Source organism: Physeter macrocephalus, chromosome 2, assembly GCF_002837175.3.
Source record: "Physeter macrocephalus isolate SW-GA chromosome 2, ASM283717v5, whole genome shotgun sequence".
Classification (NCBI taxonomy): domain Eukaryota; kingdom Metazoa; phylum Chordata; class Mammalia; order Artiodactyla; family Physeteridae; genus Physeter; species Physeter macrocephalus.
Window position 1 is genome coordinate 446,658 of NC_041215.1, and position 24,481 is coordinate 471,138.

The window sequence follows — 24,481 nt, forward strand, 5'->3', positions numbered from 1 at the left end:
AGGAACATACATATTGATAATTACTTTAAATGTAAATGGATTAAATGCTCCAACCAAAAGACATAGACTGGCTGAATGGATAGAAGAATAAGACCTGTATATATGCTATCTACAAGAGACCCGCTTCATATCTAGGGACATACAGACTGAAAGTGAGGGGATGGAAAAAGATATTCCATGCAAATGGAAATCAAAAGAAAGCTGGAGTAGCAATTCTCATATCAGACAAAATAGACTTTAAAACAAAGACTACTACAAGAGACAAAGAAGGATACTACATAATCAAGGGATTGATCCAAGAAGAAGATATAACAACTGTAAATACGCACCCAACATAGGAGCACTTCAATACGTAAAGCAAATGCTAACAGCCATAAAAGGGGAAATCGACAGTAACACAATCATAGTAGGGGACTTTAACACCCCACTTTCACCAATGAACAGATCATCGATAATGAAAATAAATAAGGAAACACAAGCTTTAAATGACACATTAGACAAGATGGATTTAATTGATATTTATAGGACATTCCATCCAAAAAAACAGAATACACTTTCTTCCCAAGTGCTCGTGGAACATTCTCCAGGATAGATCATATCTTGGGTCACAAATCTAGCCTTGGTAAATTTAAGAAAATTGAAATTGTATCAGGTATCTTTTCCGACCGCTACACTATGAGACTAGATATCAATTACAGGAAAAAAACTGTAAAAAAAATACAAACACATAGAGGCTAAACAATATGCTACTAAATAACCAAGAGATCACTGAAGAAATCAAAGAGGAAATAAAAAAATACCTAGAAACAAATGACAGTGAAAACACGATGACCCAAAACCTATGGGATGCAGCAAAAGCAGTTCTAAGAGGGAAGTTTATAGCAATACAAGCCTACCTCAAGAAACAAGAAAAATCTCAAATAAACAACGTAAACTTAAACCTAAAGCAATTAGAGAAAGAAGAACAAAAAACCCCCAAAATTGGCAGAAGGAAAGAAATCATAAAGATTAGATCAGAAATAAATGAAAAAGGGCTTCCCTGGTGGTGCAGAGGTTGAGAATCCGCCTGCCAATGCAGGGGACACGGGTTTGATCCCTGGTCCAGGAAGATCCCACATGCCGCAGACCAACTAAGCCTGTGCGCCACAGCTACTCAGCCTGCGCTCTAGAGCCCATGAGCCACAACTACTGAGCCTGTGTGCCGCAACTACTGAAGCCCGCATGCCTAAAGCCCGTGCTCTGCAACAAGAGAAGCCACCGCAGTGAGAAGCCTGAGCACCACAACGATCCAATGCGGCCAAAAATAAATAAATAAAATAAATAAATTTATTTTAAAAAGAGAAATAAATGAAAAAGAAATGAAGGAAATAGCAAAGATCAATAAAACTAAAAGCTGGTTCTTTGAGAAGATAAACAAAATCAATAAACCATTAGCCAGACTCATCAAGAAAAAAAGGGAGAAGACTCAAATTAACAGAATTAGAAAAGAAAAAGAAGTAACAACTGACACTGCAGAAATACGAAGGATCACGAGAGATTACTACAAGCAACTATATGCCAATAAAGTGGACAACCTGGAAGAAATGGACAAATTCTTAAGAAAGCATAACCTTCCAAGACTGAACCAGGAAGAAATAGAAAATATAAACAGAGCAATCACAAGCACTGAAATTGAAACTGTGATTAAAAATCTGCCAGCAAACAAAAGCCCAGGACCAGGTGACTTCACAGGAGGATTCTATCAAACATTCAGAGAAGAGCTAACATCTATCCTTCTCAAACTCTTCCAAACTATAGCAGAGGGAGGAACACTCCCAAACTCATTCTACAAGGCCACCATCACCCTGATACCAAAACCAGACAAAGATACTATAAAAAAAAAAGATGTCACAAAGAGAAAACTATAGGCCAGTATCACTGATGAACATAGATGCAAAAATCCTCAACAAAATACTGGCAAACAGAATCCAACAACACATTAAAAGGATCATACACTATGATCAAGTGGGGTTTATCCCAGGAATGCAAGGATTCTTCAATATACGCAAATCCATCAACGGGATACACCATATTAACAAATTGAAGGAGAAAAACCATATGATCATCTCAATAGATTCAGAGAAAGCTTTCAACAAAATTCAACACCCATTTATGATAAAAACCCTGCAGAAAGTAGGCATAGAGGGATCTTTCGTCAACATAATAAAGGCCATATATGACAAGTCCACAGCCAACATCGTCCTCAATGGTGAAAAACTGAAACCATTTCCACTAAGATCAACTAGAGCTAATCAATGAATTTGGTAAAGTAGCAGGATACAAAATGAATGCACAGAAATCTCTGGCATTCCTATACACTAATGATGAAAAATCTGAAAGAGAAATTAAGGAAACACTCCCATTTACCACTGCAACAAAAAGAATAAAATACCTAGGAATAAATCTACCTAAGGAGACCAAAGACCTGTATGCGAAAAACTATAAGACACTGATGAAATAAATTAAAGACGATACAAACAGATGGAGAGATATACCATGTTCTTGGATTGGAAGAATCAACATTGTGAAAATGACTATACCCAAAGCAATCTACAGATTCAATGCAATCCCTATCAAACTACCAACGGCATTTTTCACAGAAGTAGAACAAAAAATTTCACAATTTGTATGGAAACACAAAAGACCCTGAATAGCCAAAGCAATCTTGAGAAAGAAAAATGGAGCTGGAGGACTCTGGCTCCCTAACTTCAGACTATACTGCAAAGCTACAGTAGTGAAGACAGTATGGTACTGGCACAAAAATAGAAATATAGATCAATGGAACAGGATAGAAAGCCCAGAGATAAACCCACACACATACGGTCACCTTGTCTTTGATAAAGGAGGCAAGAATATACAATGGAGAAAAGACAGCCTCTTCAATAAGTAGTGCTGGGAAAACTGGACAGCTACATGTAAAAGAATGAAATTAGAACACTCCCTAACACCGTATAAAAAAATAAACTCAAAATGGATTAAAGACCTAAATGTAAGGGGAGACACTGTAATATAAACTCTTAGAGGAAAACATAGGCAGAACACTCTATGCCATGAATCATAGCAAGATCATTTTTTACCCACGTCCTAGAGAAATGGAAATAAAAACAAAAATAAACACATGGGACCTAATGAAACTTAAAACTTTTGCATAGCAAAGGAAACCATAAACAAGATGAAAAGACAACACTCAGAACGGGAGAAAATATTTGCAAATGAAGAAACTGACAAAGGATTAATCTCCAAAATATACAAGCAGCTCATGCAGCTCAATATCAAAAAAACAAACAGCCCAGTCTAAAAATGGGCAGAAGACCTAAATAGACATTTCTCCAAAGAAGATATACAGATTGGCAACAACCACATGAAAGGATGCTCAACATCACTAATCATTAGAGAAATGCAAATCAAAACTACAACGAGGTATCACCTCACACCAGTCAGAATGGCCATCATCAAAAAATCTACAAACGATAAATGCTGGAGAGGGTGTGGAGAAAAGGGAACCCTCTTGCATTGCTGGTGGGAATGTAAATTGATACAGTCACTATGGAGAACAGTATGGAGGAGGTTCCTTAAAAAACTAAAAACAGAACTACCATATGACCCAGCAATCCCACTACTGGGCATGTACCCTAAGAAAACCATAATTCAAAACAAGTCATGTACCATAATGTTCATTGCAGCACTAGTTACAGTAGCCAGGATTTGGAAGCAAACTAAGTGTCCATCAACAGATGAATGGATAAAGAAGATGTGGCACATATATACAATGGAATATTACTCAGCCATAAAAAGAAATGAAATTGACTTATTTGTAGTGAGGTGGATGGACCTAGAGTCTGTCATACAGAGTGAAGTAGAGTCAGAAACAGAAAAACCAATACCGTATGCTAACACATATATATGGAATCTAAAAAACAAAAAGGTACTGGTGAACCTAGGGGCAGGACAGGAATAAAGTGCAGACATAGAGAATGGACTTGAGGATGTGGGTGGGGAAGGGTAAGCTGGGACAAAGTGAGAGAGTGGCATGGACAGATATACACTACCAAACGTAAGGTGGATAGCTAGTGGGAAGCAGGCGCATAGCACAGGGAGGTCACCTCAGTGCTTTGTGACCACCTAGAGGGGTGGGATAGGGTGGGAGGGAGGGAGACGCAAGAGGGAAGAGATATGGGGACATATGTATATGTAGAGCTGAGTCCCTTTGTTATACAGCAGAAACTAGCACACCACTGTAAAGCAATTATACTCCAATAAAGATGTTAAAAAAAGAAAAAAAAAGAGTAGCCCCCACTTGCAGCAACTAGAGAAAGCCCGCGTGCAGCAATGAAGACCCAACACAGCCAAAAAGAAAAAAAAAGTTCTGGAGATGGATGGTGGTGATGTTTGCACGGCAATATGAATGTACTTACTGTACATTTAAAAATGCTTAAGACGGTAAATTTTGTGTTATGTGCATTTTACCACAATTAAAAAAAATTTTTTTTAAAGTGTGGGTTTCCAGCTCCTTCGCCCCACCCCAAATTCTAATTTCGTAGCTCTGGGGTGGGGCTCTGGAACTTACATTTTCACAAGCCTCGCATGCAGATGGTCTCAATCAGGCTTTGGAACCAACTGCCTTGAGAACTCATGGTTCCTTCCAGGCTCACGTTCTCAGAGTCTATGACCAGGGCTCGGCTGCACAGTTAGATCTATACCTCCGTGAGTACTGACATGTATACAGGACTGTCCCCCAGTCTGACCCCCCTTCAGTGGGGGGGGTCAGTGCCTGGAGGGAGTGCCTCCCCTCCAGACTCCCCTGGGCCCTTCCCTTCCAGTCAGTGTGGGAGCGAGAGCTGGCACCCTCATACCCCTTCCACGTACTCCACAGACATCTGACCACCTGGCCAGGGCCTCCAGTCTCCCCTTTCTCTCCTGGCTTCACTGATTCCAATGACTGACCCCCAAACCCTCCCATTCACCTCCATTTTCCTGCCATGAGGGCACGATACTGTTTTTGTTCTGCAGCCTAGAAAGAAGACTCCTGGCAGCGTGGCCATGTGGCTACCCACACCCTGCAAGCTGGGCTCCAAAATGGTAGCATCGTTCGTTAGATGGAATCACGCCGAAGTTTGACATAATATGAGCTGGACCCTAAGTCCGAATTCCACATGGTTGCCTTGGGTACCTCTTTTTTTCCATCTACAACATGGGGTGAACAAGGTCTGCTCTGGCACTTGGAAGGGCTGAAGAAGGTTTGGGGGAATAAAGGCACCACAGAGACCTAGGGCTAGGGCTGTCTGGGTCTCTACCCTGGCTGCCTGGGCCCACCAGCCCCCGGCCCGCTGCCCCCTGCCATCTGGCCCCTTGACCATACCTGAAGCCCTGGGGGCAGATGCACGTGTAGCTGTTGACCGCATCCACGCACTGGGCCCCATGGCGGCACCTGTGGGCTGCGCAGTCATCACTGTTCACCTCGCAGAGCTTCCCGCTGTAGCCAGGGAGGCATTCACACCTGGAACACAGCAGAGCGAGGCTGTTCTACGGCCTGGCCGGCTTCTAGGCAGCCTCTCCTCTATCTACCCACGTAGCCAAGTCCCCGCAGCTCTTGCGGGCTCCCCAAAGCCTGGCCTGCAGTGGGTCTCATGGGCTGTCCACAGCCTCTGGTCACTGCAAGCCGATGTCTGCCTGCTTCACATGGGGCATCTTGTCAGGAGCCGGCTGAGGAGTGCAGGGCTGCGGTCACACAGGTTTTGGCTTGGATCTACCACTGTCTACATACAACTAATATTCAGCTTAGCCTGCCTTTGTGCCAGGCACTGGGCTAAGCACCTTTCACAGAGTGCCTTGCTAAGGCCTCCCAGCACCCTGTGAAGGAGGACCGGTCCCCCTCCAATACCAGGAGGAAACCAGGGCTCCAGGAGAGCTGACCTGACTTCCCTGAGGCCCCCCACCGTGTAACACTTATGTGCGTCAGTGATACTTCGTTTACACTTACGTGTGTCAGACCCTGTTCTCATGTATCTGCCACTCACTGCTCAGTTTCTTCACTTTTCAATGTGACTGATGATCAATAACTTCACCTCTTACGGTGGTTTTAAAAATTAAGTGGTACACTCTGTGCAGGGCACTAGATCCACACTGAGTAAACAGTCAGTGTGATATGTAGAAGGTGCTGATAAGGATGATGAAGAAACGATGCTGTTGGCACTCCCTTTGGTTCTATTCTATTGTTTGTTCATTTTTTCCCAGGGATTCGGGCTGATATAAGAAGGTGAATCCCTTTGCCCTTGATAAATGCCTCCTGGTCTCCAGGGGAGAGGATGGGAGCTACTGGCCCAACCCAGGCCCTGCATGCCGGCCCGCCCCTCCCTGAGGAGCATGGCGTCAGCAGCTCCATCACGTCCGTCCTCGCTGGCCCAGGTTTCAACCCGGCCAGAGACGGCTGCTGCGGCGGGTCTCCCTAAACATGGGCCTGAGACACGCATCTCTGGGCTCCTCTGTCTGGGGTGACAATGTGCCGAAGTCCCAGCAAGGAAGAGACCAAAGGTACCACCTTACAGCGGCTTCAGCACAGAGGCACGTGTGAACACAAATGCTTCCTGGCTCCTCTACCTCAGGCAGGGCCTGGAGCCCGCACACCTCTCTGGGCTCATTGGCTGAATTCTGCTGGACAGAGTGTAAATAATAACCACAGCCTATCCAAGTCAGAGGAGGAAGGTGGTACGGGCAGGGGAAGGTGTGGTACGGGTGGCCAGGTGGGGAGGGAAGTGAGACCGTGGAATAGTAATGTGACGCAGGAACCTGACTGGGGAAAGCATCAGGACAAAGGGATAGTCCTTACTCCGCCCTCTCCTCACTCCACCCCCTTTAGGATGGCTGGAACTGGGCTGGAATCACAAGTAGATCCTGGCAGTGCTGGGGCTGCCAGAACATGGTGCACGCTGTGGATCCGTGGCAAAGTAAGATACTCAGGGGGTGGGGTGTCCCTGGAGGGGGGCGAGTTCTAGAATCTGAGGATTTACTGGACCTGTGTCCAAAAGCTGTGAAATCTGCCAAGATCTGACCTATTTACCTTTACTTATTTGATGGGTAAATTTGAAATATGTGGCCTATTGCTGCACCAGAAGGTGCAGACTTTCACATCTTAGCCCCCTTTCCTTCCTAGTCTTTTAAAGGAACAGCTCGGGGATGCCTTTTGGGGGCACATGCTCAATATATCACAGGCCAGGCCTCTGCTAGGGTTAAACCTGGCCCCAGCAGGCATCTGTGTTTTTGTCTCCTGAATTCTAAGAAGTACTTTCAGAGCAACTCAAGCTGTATGAGCTTCTCCAAGGCAATAATAGCCGCTCACTACTTACAGGGGAAAACCCAGCCTGATGAGCGTGGAATTCGAGGCTACTGAGCAGGTCTTTATGAGGAATTAGGGAAGCCATGCTCCCTCGCAGATGAAGCAGTGGAAGTCTGGAGGAAGATGTGTTTACATCCTTCTTTTCTCCCAGTGCTACAGCCCTCTCCACACCTGCACTTCCTAAACGAAACACCCAGGGGTCTTGTTAAAGTGCAGCTTCTGATTCAGGGAGTCTGGGTGGGGCCTGGGAATTAGCATTCCCAACAAGCTCCCATGGGATGCTGATACTGCTGGTTCAGGGACCTCACCTCCAATAGCAAGGATCTCTACAACGTTTCTTCATTGGCCAAAGACAAGCACCTGCATTCCCTGTTGTCCTCAAATGTTTTGCCTTTATCTTTTTTCTAAAGCGTAAGGGTTATGCAATTTTGATATGCATTCGACCTACTGATTCTGGACCAGGAGGAGTAACCATGAGACTTCAGGAGCCTCTGGATTTAGCCGAGGAATCAGTCAGGCCTAGACTGACTCGCCTCCCTTTCTGTGCAGTGTGTCGGCTGCTTGCTTCACCTCACTGAGCCTCAGCCCCACACAGGAGGTGGGTAACAGTTTCTACATCCTAAGATTGTTGAGTGTTAAGTGAGATAATGCACAGTGCCTGACACAGAGGGAGTGTTCAGTGCATGCTAGCCACTGCCATCTTTGTTTCTGTTATTATTTTCAGTGTGTATGGGCAGTGTTCATTATTATTTTCAGGGCTTCGGTATATTATTACTTCAGTGTTCATGTCACAGATACTGATAGAGTACTATCTGTTTTGTTGAGTTGAGGCCTCATTAGAACAGCATACAAGGAAATCCCCAAGGATAAACATCTTCAAACTTGGGCAAAGGTTGCACTGACTGTACATCTCTTTTGTTAATGCCCCTGTTGCCTGCCTCGGGATGTGAGTTGTTATGGTGATGGCAGGGGAGGGCGATAACATTATAAAATGTTGCACTGGGAGAAGGGACTTTTCATTTAAATGCATCTCAAAAAGAAAAAAAAAATCAACATTATTGAGTTGGCCTGTAGGCCTCTTCAAGATTCTAAGAGACATTGTGCATAAATATATCAATATTATCTCAAGATTTTGAAAGCGAGACTGGTTTCTATATTCTATATTGTCCTTGAACTCAAGGGGTCTTGGTTACAGTAGAGAGAGTTTCCAGGGACAAGTAGTAGAGAATCGTGATCTCTGGTCCTAAGTCTCTAGCACCCCATTCCCAGACCTGTACCCTGGACCACTTCTGACCAGTCTCCAAGCTCACTATTGCTCGTCCAAGCCAGCGTCCTCTGAGCTTGCCGTCCACTCAGCCTGGAATGCCACTGATCTCCTTTCCATCTACAGATATTCTACCCCCCACTCTTCATAGCTCAGATGCCCAGTCACCATCACTGCCCCTTCTTAGGTACACCCAAAGCACTTGTCCTGTCAGTCCAGCCGGCTCAGCTTTGGGTTCAAGTTTGTGTTTTAAGCATCTCTTCCTACCCCTTTGCTCTTCCTTCAGTTAAAGAGCAGCCCTGATCTGAAGTCAAATCCTGGAGTGGGAAAAGCAGGGTGCGGGGGAGGCATCCCTCGCTCTTACTCAAGCTCAGGGAACTCGATTATGTGAAAGCCCACCCGGCACATCTCCGGGGGGACAGGAGCAGGTAAGGCAGACTTGAAGGAGGGTGCACGCACCAAAGGACCGCAGGTTCCTTCGCTCCCTCTGAAGCCAGAGGCCCTACACGCTTCTTGCGTTTTCCCTGGTGGTAAGCTCTAGGCTTGGGATATCCAGATAGAAAAGGAAAACAGAAGAAGAGGTGCTCATGGCCCCCTCTCACCCTCACCTACTCTAGACTCTTCTCCCACCTGTGGGGCTCCCTCCTTCTCGCAGCGCGTCCCAATTCCACCCATTCTTTGGTGGTCACTTCACATCCCGCCTCCTAGGGTGGGGGGTGTCCCTCTCTGCTCCAGAAGGGTTCCTCTCCCCCACCCTCCTCAGAACCCCAGCAGCACTCAGAGCCAGAATCTAGGGCCCTAGGAATTGCTTCTTTTCTTAACCTTTGTTTTGTGTCAACTTTTCCTCCCCCAGGTCCATGGCAAGGGCCTTGGAGGGAGGGAATTGAAAACCTCCTGCGCTACCCACTGCCTTCAGCACACTGAGGATCTGGGGCCTGAGGGAGAGGGAACAGAGAGGACAGACACAGAGGCTCAGAAAGGGAGACAGAGACTAAGAGAATTAGACCATGACTGGTCAGAGATACAGAAAAGCACATGGTAACAAACAAGTAGCAGGCAGAAAGAGAGAGAGAGGAAAAAAAAAACATGGAGGGAGCCCCAGAGTCTCTGCCTCAAGCCCAGACTGCTGGAGCCGAGTCCTTGGGACCCGGTGCTGGGCATGAACGAGCCTCACCTGAATCCTCTGTCCAGGGAGACGCACTTTGCCTCATGCTGACAGAGGTTCATCCCGGGCACGCAGTGGTCGATCACCTCGTCGCACAGCTCACCTGGTGGGGCAGGTAGAGAGCCCAGGCATCAGGGAGGGTACCGGGGGGGATGCCCCGGCTAGAAGTCAGGTTCATCCAACCCCTGGCCAGGAGGTCACGCGTATCAGGAGCCCTGCATTTGCTCTTTTGGCATCTCCTTTCTCCTGTGCCTCAGTCTTGATTTCCCTGGCAGTGACCATGGGAAGACTGCAGGACCTCACCCGGGCACGGTCACTGCACCACCATTTGGCTATTTCACTTGATTATTTAGGGGCGGCGGCAGCTGAAACCACCCCTGACCTTGGGCTATGCTTATTTGTTTTTCCTTCCACACACATTTGTGGAGCACCTCCTGTGTGGCAGCACTGTGCTGGGGACACAACCGTGACCTGGCCCTGTCCCCCCTCCCCCCCATGGCTAGTGCGGGGGGTGTATCTACAAATAAGCAGGCAATTAATTACAACACGGAGCCGTCAGCGCGATGACGGGAGAACTCAGTGGAAACCCAGAGGCTTCCTGGAGGAGGGGACAGAGCTTAGCAGCACAGTCCACCTGTTACAGATAAGTAAGCCCCTTGGATTTTCTCAGAGAAGAAAATATGGAAAGAATGTGAAGTTCTGGTCTCTGGATACATCCCCTTTGAAATTCACAGCGTCAGAAAATGCCTAACAGGCCATAAATACCCAAGGATATAAAGCCCTGAAATCCACCACCTGAAAGTGTGTTTTGGGAATGTGGGATGTGGGAGGTAAGATAGGATGGCAGGGGGGAGGTCCCTGGCAGATGCGTCTCTGAGCTTTGCCCTTCCTCACATTCCACACCAACCCCCCACACAAGCCAGGTGGAGAGGGATCTAGAAGAAACAAACTTCCAGCCAGGGAGGTTCATTCAGAGGGCAGGCGTGGGCAGGAGAAGGCAGCCTGGGCCGCGGCTCCCAGGGGACAGGGCAGAGGACGGTCCTGAGGACGGCCGGGGAGTAAAAGCATGACAGGCACAGCCCCGGCGTCTGTTCTCTGTTGCGGTGAGGATAAACTGACCCCCACCCCGTCCTCGTTTTGCCCCGGTCTCTCAAGACCACAGAGAGCACTGTGCCTTCTAAGCCTCCCCTCATCTGTTGGAGACACCCAGAGAGGTGCGGTCTCGGTGGGGGACACTTTTTGACGTTTTCTGGCACAGACAAAACCACTACGTCCCATTCTCAGGAACCAAGCACCACAAACCAGAACTGCACCCCGGTCCACGGCAGACACAGGCGGGAAACCGCCTCAATGCGTGTTTCCTCAGCCCCCTCCACCCCTGCCCATTTGCCCGCCGTCAGTTCAGACCCGAACGGACCAAGACCACGATGCAAGTGCCTCTGTGCCGGCTTCAAACACCACCGGGGCTCCAGGGTTCCCGAAGGAGGGGATGAACACAAACCAAATGAAGAGACGGCTGAAGGGGCCCTGGGGACCTGTTCAAAGTGGGGAGGAGCTAGTGATTTGCAGGGGGGTGGGGTGGGGGTAGGGTGGCAGAGGGTGGACGAGCTGGAAGAGAGAGGGCCTCTGGGAAGCCCCTCATGACACAGTACCAGGTTTGGGGGATTCAAGACTTCGTCCAGAGGGGGACAGGAGGTGGAGTCTTTGGAAGGAGCTAAGCAAGTGGTACCCTTGTAACGCACGACAAGCCACAGCCCGCACACACCAACGCGCGCTCGGGCGTCAGGGGGCTCACCTGTGTAGTTTGGCGGGCACACACACACATAGTTGTTGATCCCGTCCACACAGGTGGCGTTGTTCTCACAGTCATTGTCCTCACAGTCGTCTGGGTTGATCTCACACCGCTGCCCCTCGAAGCCCAGGGGGCAGGAGCAGCTTTGGGGATGTGTGGGTGCGAAGAGGGCAGCCGGGGGTCAGGGAGAGGGGTGGGTTGGAGCGACAGAGGGGAAGGTGGGAGATAGAATCAGTCAGGTTTCTCCTCTGGATGGAGGTCCCGGGCAGCACGGTGGACCCAGGAGGTCTTGGGGTCCTGAGCAGGAAGACCCTCAGGAGCCTAAAAGGGCATCTCATTTAGCCCCCCGTCTCCAGGCAGTACTCCATCTCCCCTGGCCCTGGATGGCTACCTCGCCTGGGGGCAATTCCCATCGGCCCCGCCTCCTTCACCGCTCCCCAGCTGGATGTGGTTTCCTGGGTAGAGCTTAAATTCCTCCAGCTGTCTCCCAAGCAGCCTTTGGGTAGTCTCTTTTGTAGACAAGGAGAGAAAAGCAAAACGAACCCTGCCCTTTTGGTGATTTTCTACTCAAGGGCAGCCTTTTTATCTGGAGCGGGAGTAGGACATGGCTCAGGCTCTGCAACCAGGTTTCCTGGGAGTTAAATTCTGCATCTCAGTTTCCTCATCTGTTGACTGGTGCTACTATCTACCCCCAGGGTGGCTGCAGGCATTAAATGAGATTATACAAGTAAAACGCTTAGAAGGGTACACAGCACAGCGAAAATGTTCAGAACATGTTAGCTAGATTTAGTTCTAGGCACAACTACCCACCCCCTTAACCTTATCCTCAGGGATGCCATTTCTCCCTGTCAGGTATTCCTGCTACTTCTGAGCCCCCTCCAGCTTCTGGGGGCTGAGGGAAGGGTGGGAGGGCCCCTCTCCCGCCAACACTTTCTGGTGAGCCTGGCTTAAAACACCATAGATCAGTATGATGCATTTCCTTAACCTGTCTCTGGAGTGTTAAACCGCTTGGATCAAAACCTCACCCCCCCCTCCCCAACCACCGCCCGACCTTGGCCACATCGCCAGGATTAGGCATGCAAAGTAAGGCAGAACTGATGAAGTCAGTTCTGGGCGGCTGACAAGGGGCGAGGGGGCGCTAGGAGGATGCAGGTGGGAGCCGAGCGCTTGATTAAAGAAGCGCTGCAGGGAATCTCACTCTTTCTGTGGCCCATCCCCCCTCGTCAGGGACCCAGGGACATACACCCCATCCACGAACGTGTGTTCCAGCCTCAGACCTGGAATTCCAGGCCTCTCTCCATTTCAGAGACTGCTCTGACTTGGGCGTTTAGCTAAACAACGAAACTAAACTAATAGGGAGTGGATTTTTGTGGTCCTAGAATCCTAATTAACCTCCTTCCCTCTATGACCTGAAAACTGGGTCACATTTTCTACAAAAGGCTGGGGGAAGGGTCCTTGGGTCTGAGCTCTTGAGCTGGAGTAAAATCACTCTAAGTCCTTTTTTTTTTCTCTTAGGGACTCTGGCCATTCATGAAAAAGGTCATTTCTTCAGAGCCAGAGAGTGGGTAGTTTTCCAAAGATCTTAAACCACATTTTGCCTATTTTCCTCAAATGAGTTACTCTGACTCTCCCGGGAGCCTTAGGACTGCATAAATGTGGGGTGAGAGTGACTGGTGAGGGGAGCAGGGGTTGCTCATGGACTGGACAGAGGTGGGAAAGAGGCTAAAGTTTTTTTCTGTCCTCGTGGAAACCTTGTGGGAGGTGGGGCGGTGAAGGGGGGGAGCTATCAAGCTCCAATGTGTTCAAGAGCAATGTGTTCGCTGGAGGGACAGCTCTTTTTTGAGCAGAGAGACAATGTGTCAAGACTGGAGAAGCATCTGTATGAAGAGGTAGGTGATGCTTCCAGAATTCTGATCAGTAAGAGGTGTCATGGATTGAATGTGTCCCCTCGAAAAGATATGTTGACATCTTAAACCGCCCCCCCACCAGTACGTGAGAATGTGACCTAATTGGGAAACAGAGTCACTGCAGCTGTCATTTGTTAACTGAAGACCACATTCACTGGAGTGGGGTGGGCCCCTAATCCTATATGACTGGTGTCCTTATAAGAAGATGGCCATGTGGAGACAGACACAAGGGAGAAGGCCATGTGCAGCTGAAGGTAGACATTGGAGTGATGCCGCTGCAGGCCAAGAAATGCCAGAAACTGCCAGCAGCCATCAGAAGCTAGGAAGGGGCCAGAAACTGCCAGCAGCCATCAGAAGCTAGGAAGGGGCCAGAAACTGCCAGCAGCCATCAGAAGCTAGGAAGGGGCGAGGAAGAATCCTCCCTTGCGGGTTTCAGAGGGAGCATGGCCCTGCTGACACCTTCACTCTGGGCTTCTGACTTCCAGAGCTGTGAGAGAATCCATTCTTTGGTTCCAAGCCCCCCAGCCTGCGGTACTTTGTTATGGCAGCTCCAGGAAACAGACAGAGGAGGGACAAGGGAGCAAAGCCTCTGTCCGAACAGGTGGCTCTCCCTTTGCCAGCCTACCAGGTGCTGGCCTGAGGGGCAGTGCTTTCCTGCTGCTTGAGTAGCCCACACGAGCTATACCATCCCAGGGATGTGGGCCGCATTGCCTGCACCCTCCACCCCGTTTTCCTAATCCTGTGGGTCTGGGCCCTTTTCCTTGAAAACTGAGTCCTAAAAATATTTCCAGTTCCTTTGAAATCCTCAACAACACCTGCAGAGAGGGGAGCAACACAGTCGCCTGCAGGGGGCGCTCCTGTCCCTTGCCGAGGTGGGTCCCTGGGCTCGGGGGTGGCAGTGAGGGGGCACAGGGGACGGGGGGCAGAGCCAGGCTTTCAGTCCTGGAGGCGTGATTCCTGGCTGAGGCCAGGTGGCCACCACCGTGAGATTCCTGGGTGGTTTCTCCCCCCACCCCCCGGGGCTCTCAGTGGGTGAGAGTGCGTTGCTTGGCCTGCTCCAGGCAGGAAAACGAACTCTGCCTTGCATTTCAACATTTTAAGAGTTGATTCTGATGGGGCTGGCTTGGCAGATGGACACATGGGCGGCTGGGTTCCCTGGGGAGAACCCAGAGCCCAGAACCTGATGTCTTTCGCAGAACACGCAGCAACCCTGGTCAGAGGGCTTTTGATAATTAATTGTTTGCAACCTGAGCGCTAAGACCTCCGCACACAGCTTGCCACCAGATGCCCCTCCTTTACCGCCTGACCCACTGGCTCACTGGGGGTGCCAAACGGGCCAATTGCCACTGGTCTGCTTTGCCAGGGTAGGGCCCGGGAAACTGGACATGTGCACACAGCTGGGAGGGTGGGAAGCAGGGAGGGGCCTGAGGTTTGGCAGAGCTGCAGAAGGCCCGCTCCAAGGACAGGGATGAGAAGAACCTTAAGTGCCTTCTGCCCCTTTTCTTCCTGAGCTCTTAATGCCAGGGAGGAAAGAGGTGAGGTTTGGAGACTCAGGAATGAGTGTCAGGATATGGGACCTAGGGCCAATCAATTCTGTGCCTCAGTTTCCTCATCTGTTAAATGGGGATAGTACCCACCTGTACCGGATAGGGTCCTTGTGAGGATTTCAATGAGGCTTAGAGTCACTGCCTGGCACATAATGAGCATGTAATCAATGTCACCTATTATTATTGTTTTTTATGACACAGAAAAGAGTGGTGGAATTACCAGGCTGGCAGGTCTTTGAGCCATTATCCCATCCTACTCTGACTTTAGCCAGCAACTGTGGGTTCCCTTGGAGACCTCCTGGCTCTGGAGGCAGACTACGTGAATTCAGATTCCTGCACCAACGCTTACTGTGTAACTGCGGACAAACAATTTATCCCTTTGATGTCTCGACTTCCTTATCTGTACGAGAGGGATAGTAGGAGCTGCCTTATAGGGAGTGAAGAGCCTTGGAGTCATTCACATAAAGGGCCGGGCAGAGTGTGGGCACACAGCTGTGCTCCTTCAGCCTGCCCCAAGAGCCTGACCATGAAGACTGAGAGGAGGGAAGGCCAGAAGGTGAGCTGTTACCTGAACCCATCGTTGTGGCTCTCGCTCAGGTGGCAGGTGCCTCCGTGCAGACAGGGGTTCTGGAGGCAGGTGTTGATGGGCATAGTGCAGTCTTTGCCCTGAGGGGCAGGAGAGAGAGAAGCGTGTGGTTAGGGAGGCTTTCTGTGGCTGCCATGATGAAGAGACCCCTGTGGGTTCCCAGCTTCCTTTGGGATGAGGTCAGGGAGATGGAGGCCCTCCCTGGGACAAGCCTGCTGTGTGACCCAGAGAAAGCCCGAGGGAGCCCTTGCCTTTGATCACTCCGCAGTGAGGAGGGGAGGAATGCTGAACTCAGGAGTTTGGGCCCCAGCTTCACTACTTCCCAGACTTCACCCGCTTCTCGCCATCCTAACCTGTAGGCCGAGAGCAGGGGCTTTGGAGCCAGGAAGACCTGGTTTCATATTCCAGCTTCACCTCTTCCTGGTTGGCTGACCTTGATCTTGTATAATAAGCCTTTTAACTTCTACAAGCCTACCTCATAGAGCTCTTACCAGAATTAAACTAGACCTTTCAATAAGGAAGTGCTTAATCTTACATAACACATCTAGCACATAGTAGGCATTCTATAAATACCAGTAGATGATATTATTACTAGCCTCACTGAGGCTTAACGGTAATCCACAACTTGTAGGGTGGACTACGGCTGAAGTGTGGTCCACAGACCTTGGCCCTATAAAGTGACAGCCCCGCAGAGAGTCATCTTTGATTGGTCTGGACGTGGGCCCAGGTGTTGGCATTTAGTCTCAAGTTCTGCAGGTGATCCTGATGTTAGGCCAGACTGAGATCTCCTGTGAGAGAGAGTTTTGGGTCCCGTGGACCAGTGCTGCACCCAGGTCTTGGCCGGCGGTCCTCGGGAGGACCTCTGGGGTCTGGTGGCGGCAGGGAGGCATCTGCTGCGTTCGGCTGGGCTGTGGGCTCGGCGTGGGCGCCGTGCCAGGCGGGGGTGATCGCGGGAGCCCTTCCACTGCCACACCACCTGCTCGCCATCTGCCTGAGAAAATCCTCTTCCCTGCTCTGCCGCCGCCAGGCCTGTGAGGAGTAGGACTGGGCTCTGCCGAGTACTGCCGCCTTCTCACTGTCTCCACACCGAGCCTCGGGCCCTGTCTCCAGCAATCTGAAGGCAGGCCCGCGTCTGTCTGCTTCCTCTTCAAGCCCCCGTCACAAGTAAAGGGCCCGTCAGAGGTTTCTCGGAGGGGACGTGGAGAATGCAGTTCGGGTTGGGGTCTGGTTGTATCCTTAACCAGAGCAACGTGGGATCCCTTTCAGAAAGTCCATGTGTCGATGGAAACTGCGAGGCTCATTCTCTCATTTATGGAGCACATTTTCTGTTCCAGGCCTCACGCTAAGTTTTGTATTGCGTATAATGTTCGTAACACCCCTGCAAGTTCGGTATGGTGGTTATTACCCGCATTCTTACAGAGAGGGAAGGCAGACTCGGAAAGTGAGGCGCTGTACCCACGATCGCACAGCAGTGAGTGGAACAGGCACAGCTGAACCCGACATCCAGTCCAAAGCCAGCGCTGGGAACCGCGATGCTATGCTGGGCACTTATTCTGCCCCTCTCAAAACACGGGCTCTGCAGTAAGGCCGGTCTGAATGCACATGCTAGTCTGGCTGCTGCTACGGGCCTTGAGGAAATTACTAGTTCTTTCTGAGACTTTTCATCATCTGTAAAATGGGAATAATGACGCCTACCCCACAGAGTTAAGGAATGATTAGAAATCACACTCATATAAGGCACCTGGCAGGTAATGGTAGCTCCATAATTAAGAGCTATTCAGATAATGACCATGGTGATCATGGGGCTCTGAGACAGAGCTGAATGTGGGTAATGAAAAGACTTTGTCAGGTCTTCGGTTGTTGCTAAGTAGTTCACGTGTGTGCGCGTGCGTGCGTACGTGTGTGTGTGATGAATGGGCCATGGATCGCGGGACTGGAGAACCCTGAGCAGGTCAAGGCAGGGACTCCATAGCCCCTGCCTGGGCCAGCCTCTCTGCTCTGGGGACTCTCAAGTACCAGGGACTCCAGGGGGATTCCTCCCCTGGGGATGGGGGAGGGGGAGGTGTCTCCTCCAGCCCCTTATGCCACAGAGCACTGAAATCCAGGAGGCAGAGCCTAGCCCTTGATCATGTGGTAACTGGGCCTGGAGGTGGGGATTTCTGTCACTTACATGTTCGTGAGAAAAAAAATCACCGTTGTCAACGCCTGGTCAATTAGTTCAGTTCACCTCTCTTCAGCCTCATTTTGCTCAAATCCACTAGATTGGGGATGCTTCTCGGCTATCCCCCATGACCCCCTCCCCAGTGTGTGTGAGTGTGTTTGTAAAGGTTGTGCCTGGGGCTTCTAGCTTCCTTTACAGGAAACCAGCAACATGCTACCTGTTCCTGATGGCCCATTCCACACCCTGGTATTAGGGACCGGCATAGACAGTAAAGTTAAAAGGCATCCATATGACAGCCGCTGAGCACTTACTGAATGTTAGGTACTGTCCTAGGTGCGCTGCATGTGTTACTGTACACTTGATTCTCACAGCAAGGCTGTGTGGCAGGTCCTAGTGTGCAGATGGGAGGCCTGAGGCGCAGCCACTGGCCGTCACCACCCAGCTAGGGAATGACAAAGGGAATGACAAAGCCAGGATCCACACCTGCTGCTCTGTGTAAATCCACAGCCTGAGTTTTCTCCACTGAATTAATACAAGGGAGTTTGAGGATCCAGGCGTTTGAGCATGTTTGCTGAATTTCTAGTCTTCCCCTACAATATGTATGTGTGTGTGTACGTATGTGTGTGTATGTACGTGTGTGTGCAGGGGCGTGGGTATGGGACTCCTGTGGGTGTGAGGCCTGGGGTTGGCTGCCTGGGGCAGGGAGGCTGTCCGACTGGCCTCATAGGAAGCCTTTGGCTCTCCTGTCTCAGGCTCAGGCCCATAGGTGGCACTCTGACACAGTCTATTGGAAGCACAGCTACAGCTGAGAAAGCCACCAGGGAGCCCTGTTCCCCAGCGGCAGTCTGCCCCTCAAGCTTGTCACTATACGCATAAATCCCCCTGGGGACAGGACACCCGGGGATGCCAGCTCCCTCCTGCTCAGCCTGTACCAGGTGGGTGCATCAGACAGGCTGGGGACTGTCTTGAAATTCTCGACGTGCCTAGTGCCTTCAGATGGGTGCCCTGGGATGGCTGGAATCTGGGAAGCCGGGAGGGTCCTGGGGAAGAGGCCCCAGTCACGGCTTTGCTGACCCCAGGTGAGGTGCAGTGAAGGGTTCAGCTATTCAGGAAACCTCCAGGCACAAGTGTGGGGGCTTTGGAATCATGTAGCCCTGGGTCTTAACCCAACCCTACTGCTTACAAGCATGGGCCAGTGAGTCAAGCCCTTTCAACAGTCTGAGGCTCAGTTTCCACATCTGTAAAATGGGAATCAATAAGTCCATCCTCACAGGGGAAAAGATGACTAAAATGCCAAGCAGAGTGCTTGGCACATCATCCATACTTTATAGATGTTAATATGGAGGCAGGATAATGTGTTCTAGATGGTGCTGGGTGAGAAGAAAGGAGGGAAGGGTTATTCTGGAATTAGCCTGGATTTCTGGGGAGGACAGGAGAACTGGGATCTCTATCCCAGCCCTTATTGGCTGATCTGAGCCTGTCAACAGTGAAGGCTGGACTTTTAATCCTTCATCCCTGTATCCTCCTCAAGCTGGAATCAGTGCTTCCAGGGCTGGCTGTCCAGCGGGCAGGGAAGGGAGGTGGGGGGAGGACCTGGGAATCACCCTGGAGGGAGGTCAGTGTGGTGGGTTCAAGGGATGCCTCTACTTGGAGGTACTTTAACTCTCTGAGACTTAATTTCCCCATGTTCAAGAAAGAAAATACAAATATTACATTTCCTCCTTATCTCACTGCATCACTGTCAAGACTCTATGGGGTCCTCTATGATGGGTGTGAATGTGATACGGCTGGGTAGCCCCCAGCAGTGCTGGGGAGCACAGGAGAGTTGCTGGCAAATGCTGTTTTGGAGTGACCTGTAAAGTGGACTTATCCACTGTCCTTGGAGAAGGGAGGGTCAGCAGTGAACAGTGCCCCCTTCCTGGGCCGTGGATGGTAGGGGGCGGGGCCTCCTGTCATACCTTGTAGCCGTAGGGGCACGCGCAGCGGTACCGCTCCACGGGATCCTGGCTACATGTCCCGTTGTTCTTGCACGGGCTGGAAAGGCAGGCATTGCACTTGGCCACAATGTTGATGTCCACTGGCCCTGGACAGCAAAACCACAGTGTTGGTGGCAGGTCCCCAAGTAGGCTCACTGTCACACCTCCCTCCCCCTCTGCTCCGGCCCCTTCCTCAGTCAGCTACCAGCCCCTCCCATCTCTGTCCAGAGGGCAGCTGGCCCTCCGCAGCTAGCACATCCAGTCCAGCTAGAGTCCCATTAATTCAGCCATCATCCAGAGAGGAAAAAATCACAGCGGGACATCATTCAGAAGCACTTCTCAGTCAAATCAATTACTGTAATTAGCCTGATCTGATTTTGGTGCTAATCTGCAAACAATGCACCACAATTAGAAACCCCTTGTGTATCTCTTTATGTTTGGGGAGCTCTGGGCCCAGGCTCCATTTGGACCTCCCATTTTTCCTTCCCCAAACACCCCTCCTCATGGAATAGTCTGTGCAGGGCTAAGGAGGGCACAGCGCCTGAGCCAAAGGCACACATCACATAGGAAGTTCTCCTTGTAGAACCCTTGAGTCGGCAGGAAGAAGTAAGAAATGGCCCCGGAAGACACAGCGACGATGCTGATGAGGGATTACAGTTTCAACTGTGTCCTGCTCTCCTCGGCCATCAGGGCTGGAGGGAGGGAGGCCACGTCCCTACACAGAGCTTTGTAATGCAGCTTTTCGCTGCAGCCAGTGTTGACAAAGCCCTGGATAATCAGGCCCTATTTCATGTCAGGACTTTAAATGATCCCAGGATAACAGTCATCAGTTTGGAGATTGGGTTGAGATTGACGGCAGGGTGAGTCTGACCATTTGTGGGTGGGGTGAACAGAATAGGCTGATTGAGAACCAATGCCAGCTGGCTCAACTCTGGCTTCACCGAAGAACAGAGACATCGTCTGTTCCAGGGAAACTATGTGTTCCAGGGACACAATGAAGTTTTAGAGGTAAAGTATATCTGTAAATCAGAAGAAACATTGAGGCCTTTAGGAGATGAGCAAAGGACATTAACAAGCAAATGTGTAGTACAAACGGAAAGTAAATTTTGGGGAAAAAAAATAGTTCCCCCAATAATCAAAAACAAAATATGAGGGGATATAATATTTTACCTATTGAATTAGCAATGATTACAAAATGAGATAAAATAATGCAAGGATCTGATGAAAAATGCACTCAAATGATGCTACTGGGAGTGAAAATTGGTTACAACCCTTTCTGGAAATCAATTTGACATTAAGTGTGAAAACCTTAGTAATGACCATATACTTTGGCTCAGTAATTTCTGTTCTCTGAATCTTATTTAAGGACATAATTTTAAATAGAGAAAGACATGTATGCAGCCGTGGTAAGAAAAAAAAATGGAAATACTCTGAAAGTTCAAAACCAGGAACTGGGGCTTCCCTGGTGGCGCAGTGGTTGGGAGTCCGCCTGCCGATGCGGGGGACGCGGGTTCGTGCCCCGGTCCGGGAGGATCCCACATGCCGCGGAGCGGCTGGGCCCGTGAGCCATGGCCGCTGAGCCTGTGCGTCCGGAGCCTGTGCTCCGCAACGGGAGAGGCCACAACGGTGAGAGGCCCGCGTACAGCAAGAGAAAAACAAACAAACCAGGAACTGGTTAAAGAAGTTATGATGGAGTGTTACAGCTTGGTGGTTGAGATCATGCACTCTGGAATCAGAAAGACCTGGCATTCTCTTAACTGTGTGATTTTGAGAAGTCATCTAACCTCAGTAAGACTCGGTTTTCTCATTTTTAAAAGAATACTACTAAAGTAGACCCCACAGAGGTGCTGGGGAATTAAATAAATGACTCCATGGAAAGTGAGAATTAAATGAAATAATACATGCAAAAGTGCTTAACATAATGCCTGCCACATAATAAGAACCCAGTAGTAGTTTGTTATAATAATCATGCAGTCAAATCAAAATCTCATGTGCCCAAAATGTGCTGTAGTAAAACGGGAAAATGCTTATGCTCTACGATCGTTGGGTAAAAAATGAAGGTTAAAGATTTTCTCAACTAGGCAAAAACATGTAGAAATGGCAGCAGAGGGACTTAGGGGAGCGAACGACAAGTGGACCCTCAGGTGCAGGTCCATATCAGCTTCAGCACCTGAGTCTTCGTGTGGCCAATGGAAGAACAGGGCAACGGCTTTAGAAGTCACACCTGTTGAGATGCCTAGCTCTGACAGGCTGCTGGGGACACAGCAGACCCTGCAGGGGGCAGGGAGGGGTGGAGGGGTGAGTCAGCACCTACCTTTGCACTGGAAGCGGTGGGTGGGCGTGGTGAGAAGGAGTCGGTCAGCCATGGGCTCGGGGCTGCTGCAGCGGGCGATGCCAGGCTCCTTGTACCCGGCCTTCACCCACTCCGACAGCCAACGCAGGCTGCAGTCGCAGTGGAGTGGGTTGGTTCCCAGTGCCCTACGAGGCAGAGCAGGAAGTCAGGCTCCCCTGCCCAGCTTGGCCCATAGGCCCCGTAGTCTTGGTCCTCTGGAAAAGCAGAATTTTCAGACTTTGGCCAGATTGGGGGCGTCTGACAGGAGGACCAGCAGAGACTTCACTGGGGAAGTCAGTAACTCCAGACTGTACCTCCAATCCCTGCAGATGTTTCAACCCCACCCAAGCCCCTCCCATCCCCAAGGCTTTGCTCTCACCTACCCTGGTAAGATTTCATCCTCAACTCACCCCCAATCTCAGCCCCTCCAGGAGGCTTCCTGGACCTCTGGCCACTGATTACCTGGCTCTCTTGCCCCACTAAAGGTTGCACTGGAGGATGTACTCTGCAGAGAAGCTTTTGATACCCAGCAACCTCGGAAGCAGCTTCAGACCACGGAAGGAGCTCAGAACATGCCACCCCCAAATATGCTGCTTTGTCTATTTGGCTATTTTGAGCTGAAGGCACTTGAGAAACAGCAGATGCTGTTTCTAGCTAAAAGCAGGTCACATTTCCTATGAGAAAGGTACCCTTCCCGGGCCAGGAAGAGAAGGGAGTTGATACCAGAATGGATCTGTACAAACAAACCTACTAAAATAACGCTGATTTTCCATCAGTTTCTGCGTGATTTCCTAGTCCCGGTCCCATGATTTACCGCCCCTAGTCCAAGCTCCTCTGTCGTGTCAGAGCCCCACGCTTCATCATTCTTTGTGTAAAAATGGTATATAAGCTTGGGGGCCCAATGGCTTCTTTGGGTTTTCATTCTCCTTTTGAAGACTCCCACATACTCATAAAAATATTAAATACATTTGTATGCTTTTCTCCTGTTAATCTGTCTTATGTCGGGCTGGCCACAGAGCCTAAGGGAGTAGAAGGAAGGTTCTCCTCCCAGGCACCACTCAGCTTACAAGTGCAGGGGAGGGAAATGGTATCATCCAGTGCAGACACCTCCAAAGTGCTGTTTGAGGCAGAAAATACGAAAACTTCTGCTGATTTTTAACCATAGCCTTTAACATTTCTATTTTTTGAATGTTTTATAATATGCATACATATCAGTGTTGTATATGTGCACAATACAAAAATAATTAAATATACAGACAGCAGGTATACAAACTCAAGCATTTTCACTGGCAGAGGTATGTAATACCTAATATTTATGGGCCTCAGTCTCCCCTGTGTAAAATGGGAGGGGACTACCTGATGCCGAGTGTAGAAAGAATATGTGCTTTGGCGTCAAAGGCAAACCTGGATTTGAACCAGGTCTCTGCCACCTACTAGCTGTGCAAAACCCTTGGACCAGTTCTTCAGCCTTTCTTAACTTCAGTTTCATCATGTCTAATAAGGAGATAAAAATGCCTTACTGCTGTAAGAAATATATGAGATAATTCATCTAAAGTGTTGAGCACATAGTAAGAGTTTTATGTTCGTTCTTATTAAATATTTACATTGTTTACATAATTGATTATGTCTTTGAAGGCATCCGAAGCAGAGAACACACAATGTGCACAATGTGGGTACATTTTTGTAAATAAAACACACTCTATTCATAGGGAAAGAACCATACTGAGGTGGTAACACCGATAGTATTCTCTGGCATTATAATCTTTTCTGTTTTGAGGAGATGCATGTGGGGGAGAAACAGGGCTACTTACAGATGGGAAAGAGAGGTCAGGTCATTGAAGGAGCCTTCGGGAACGCTGGAGATGTCGTTGCCATGGAGGGTTCTGAAGCAGAAGCACAGGTCAGAAGGTTAACCCCCAGTAACAGCGCTGAACTCAGTACACTCTCTTGGCGTCCCAGGCTGGCCCAGTCCTGCCTCTGAGCATGCAGAGCCCCACTGCCAGCAGCAGGAGGGGAATGTCTCCTTCACGTCACGTGCACGGATGTTTCCGTGCCCAGATCAGCAGCAGGGATGTCGGGAGTAGAGGGTTAGGGAAAGACAAAGATGAATCAGGCAGACTTGGGATGGAATCAGAAATCAGTCCCTTTCAGCTTTGGAACACTGGGTGAATTACTTTCCTTTTCCTGGCCTCCATTTTTGTACCTGAAACATGGAAACAGAGAGCAATCTAGTGAAGGCACGGGGTTTCAGAGATAATGTGAAGAACTGTGGTTGAGACCAGAAGTTCTGGAGCTGGGCTGCTTGCATTCAAACCCTGACTCTGTCACTTACCAGCTGTGTGACTATGGGGAAAGTTACTTACCCTCTCTGTGCCTTGG

At 49.6% G+C, this 24,481-nt stretch overlaps 1 protein-coding gene across 1 annotated transcript in view; it reads right to left on the reverse strand.

Moving 5' to 3' along the window:
* The window catches only part of SLIT3 (slit guidance ligand 3), a 529,198-nt gene that overhangs the window by 42,440 nt on the left and 462,277 nt on the right, over positions 1-24,481 (reverse strand). The window contains exons 21-27 of the mRNA XM_055079617.1: positions 23,914-23,985; positions 22,085-22,248; positions 19,753-19,877; positions 15,616-15,713; positions 11,597-11,736; positions 9,811-9,904; positions 5,399-5,536 (exon numbers count right to left, since the gene is read on the reverse strand). Of these exons, the coding sequence (XP_054935592.1) occupies positions 5,399-5,536; positions 9,811-9,904; positions 11,597-11,736; positions 15,616-15,713; positions 19,753-19,877; positions 22,085-22,248; positions 23,914-23,985 (831 nt within the window). The remainder of the gene's footprint in view (positions 1-5,398; positions 5,537-9,810; positions 9,905-11,596; positions 11,737-15,615; positions 15,714-19,752; positions 19,878-22,084; positions 22,249-23,913; positions 23,986-24,481) is intronic.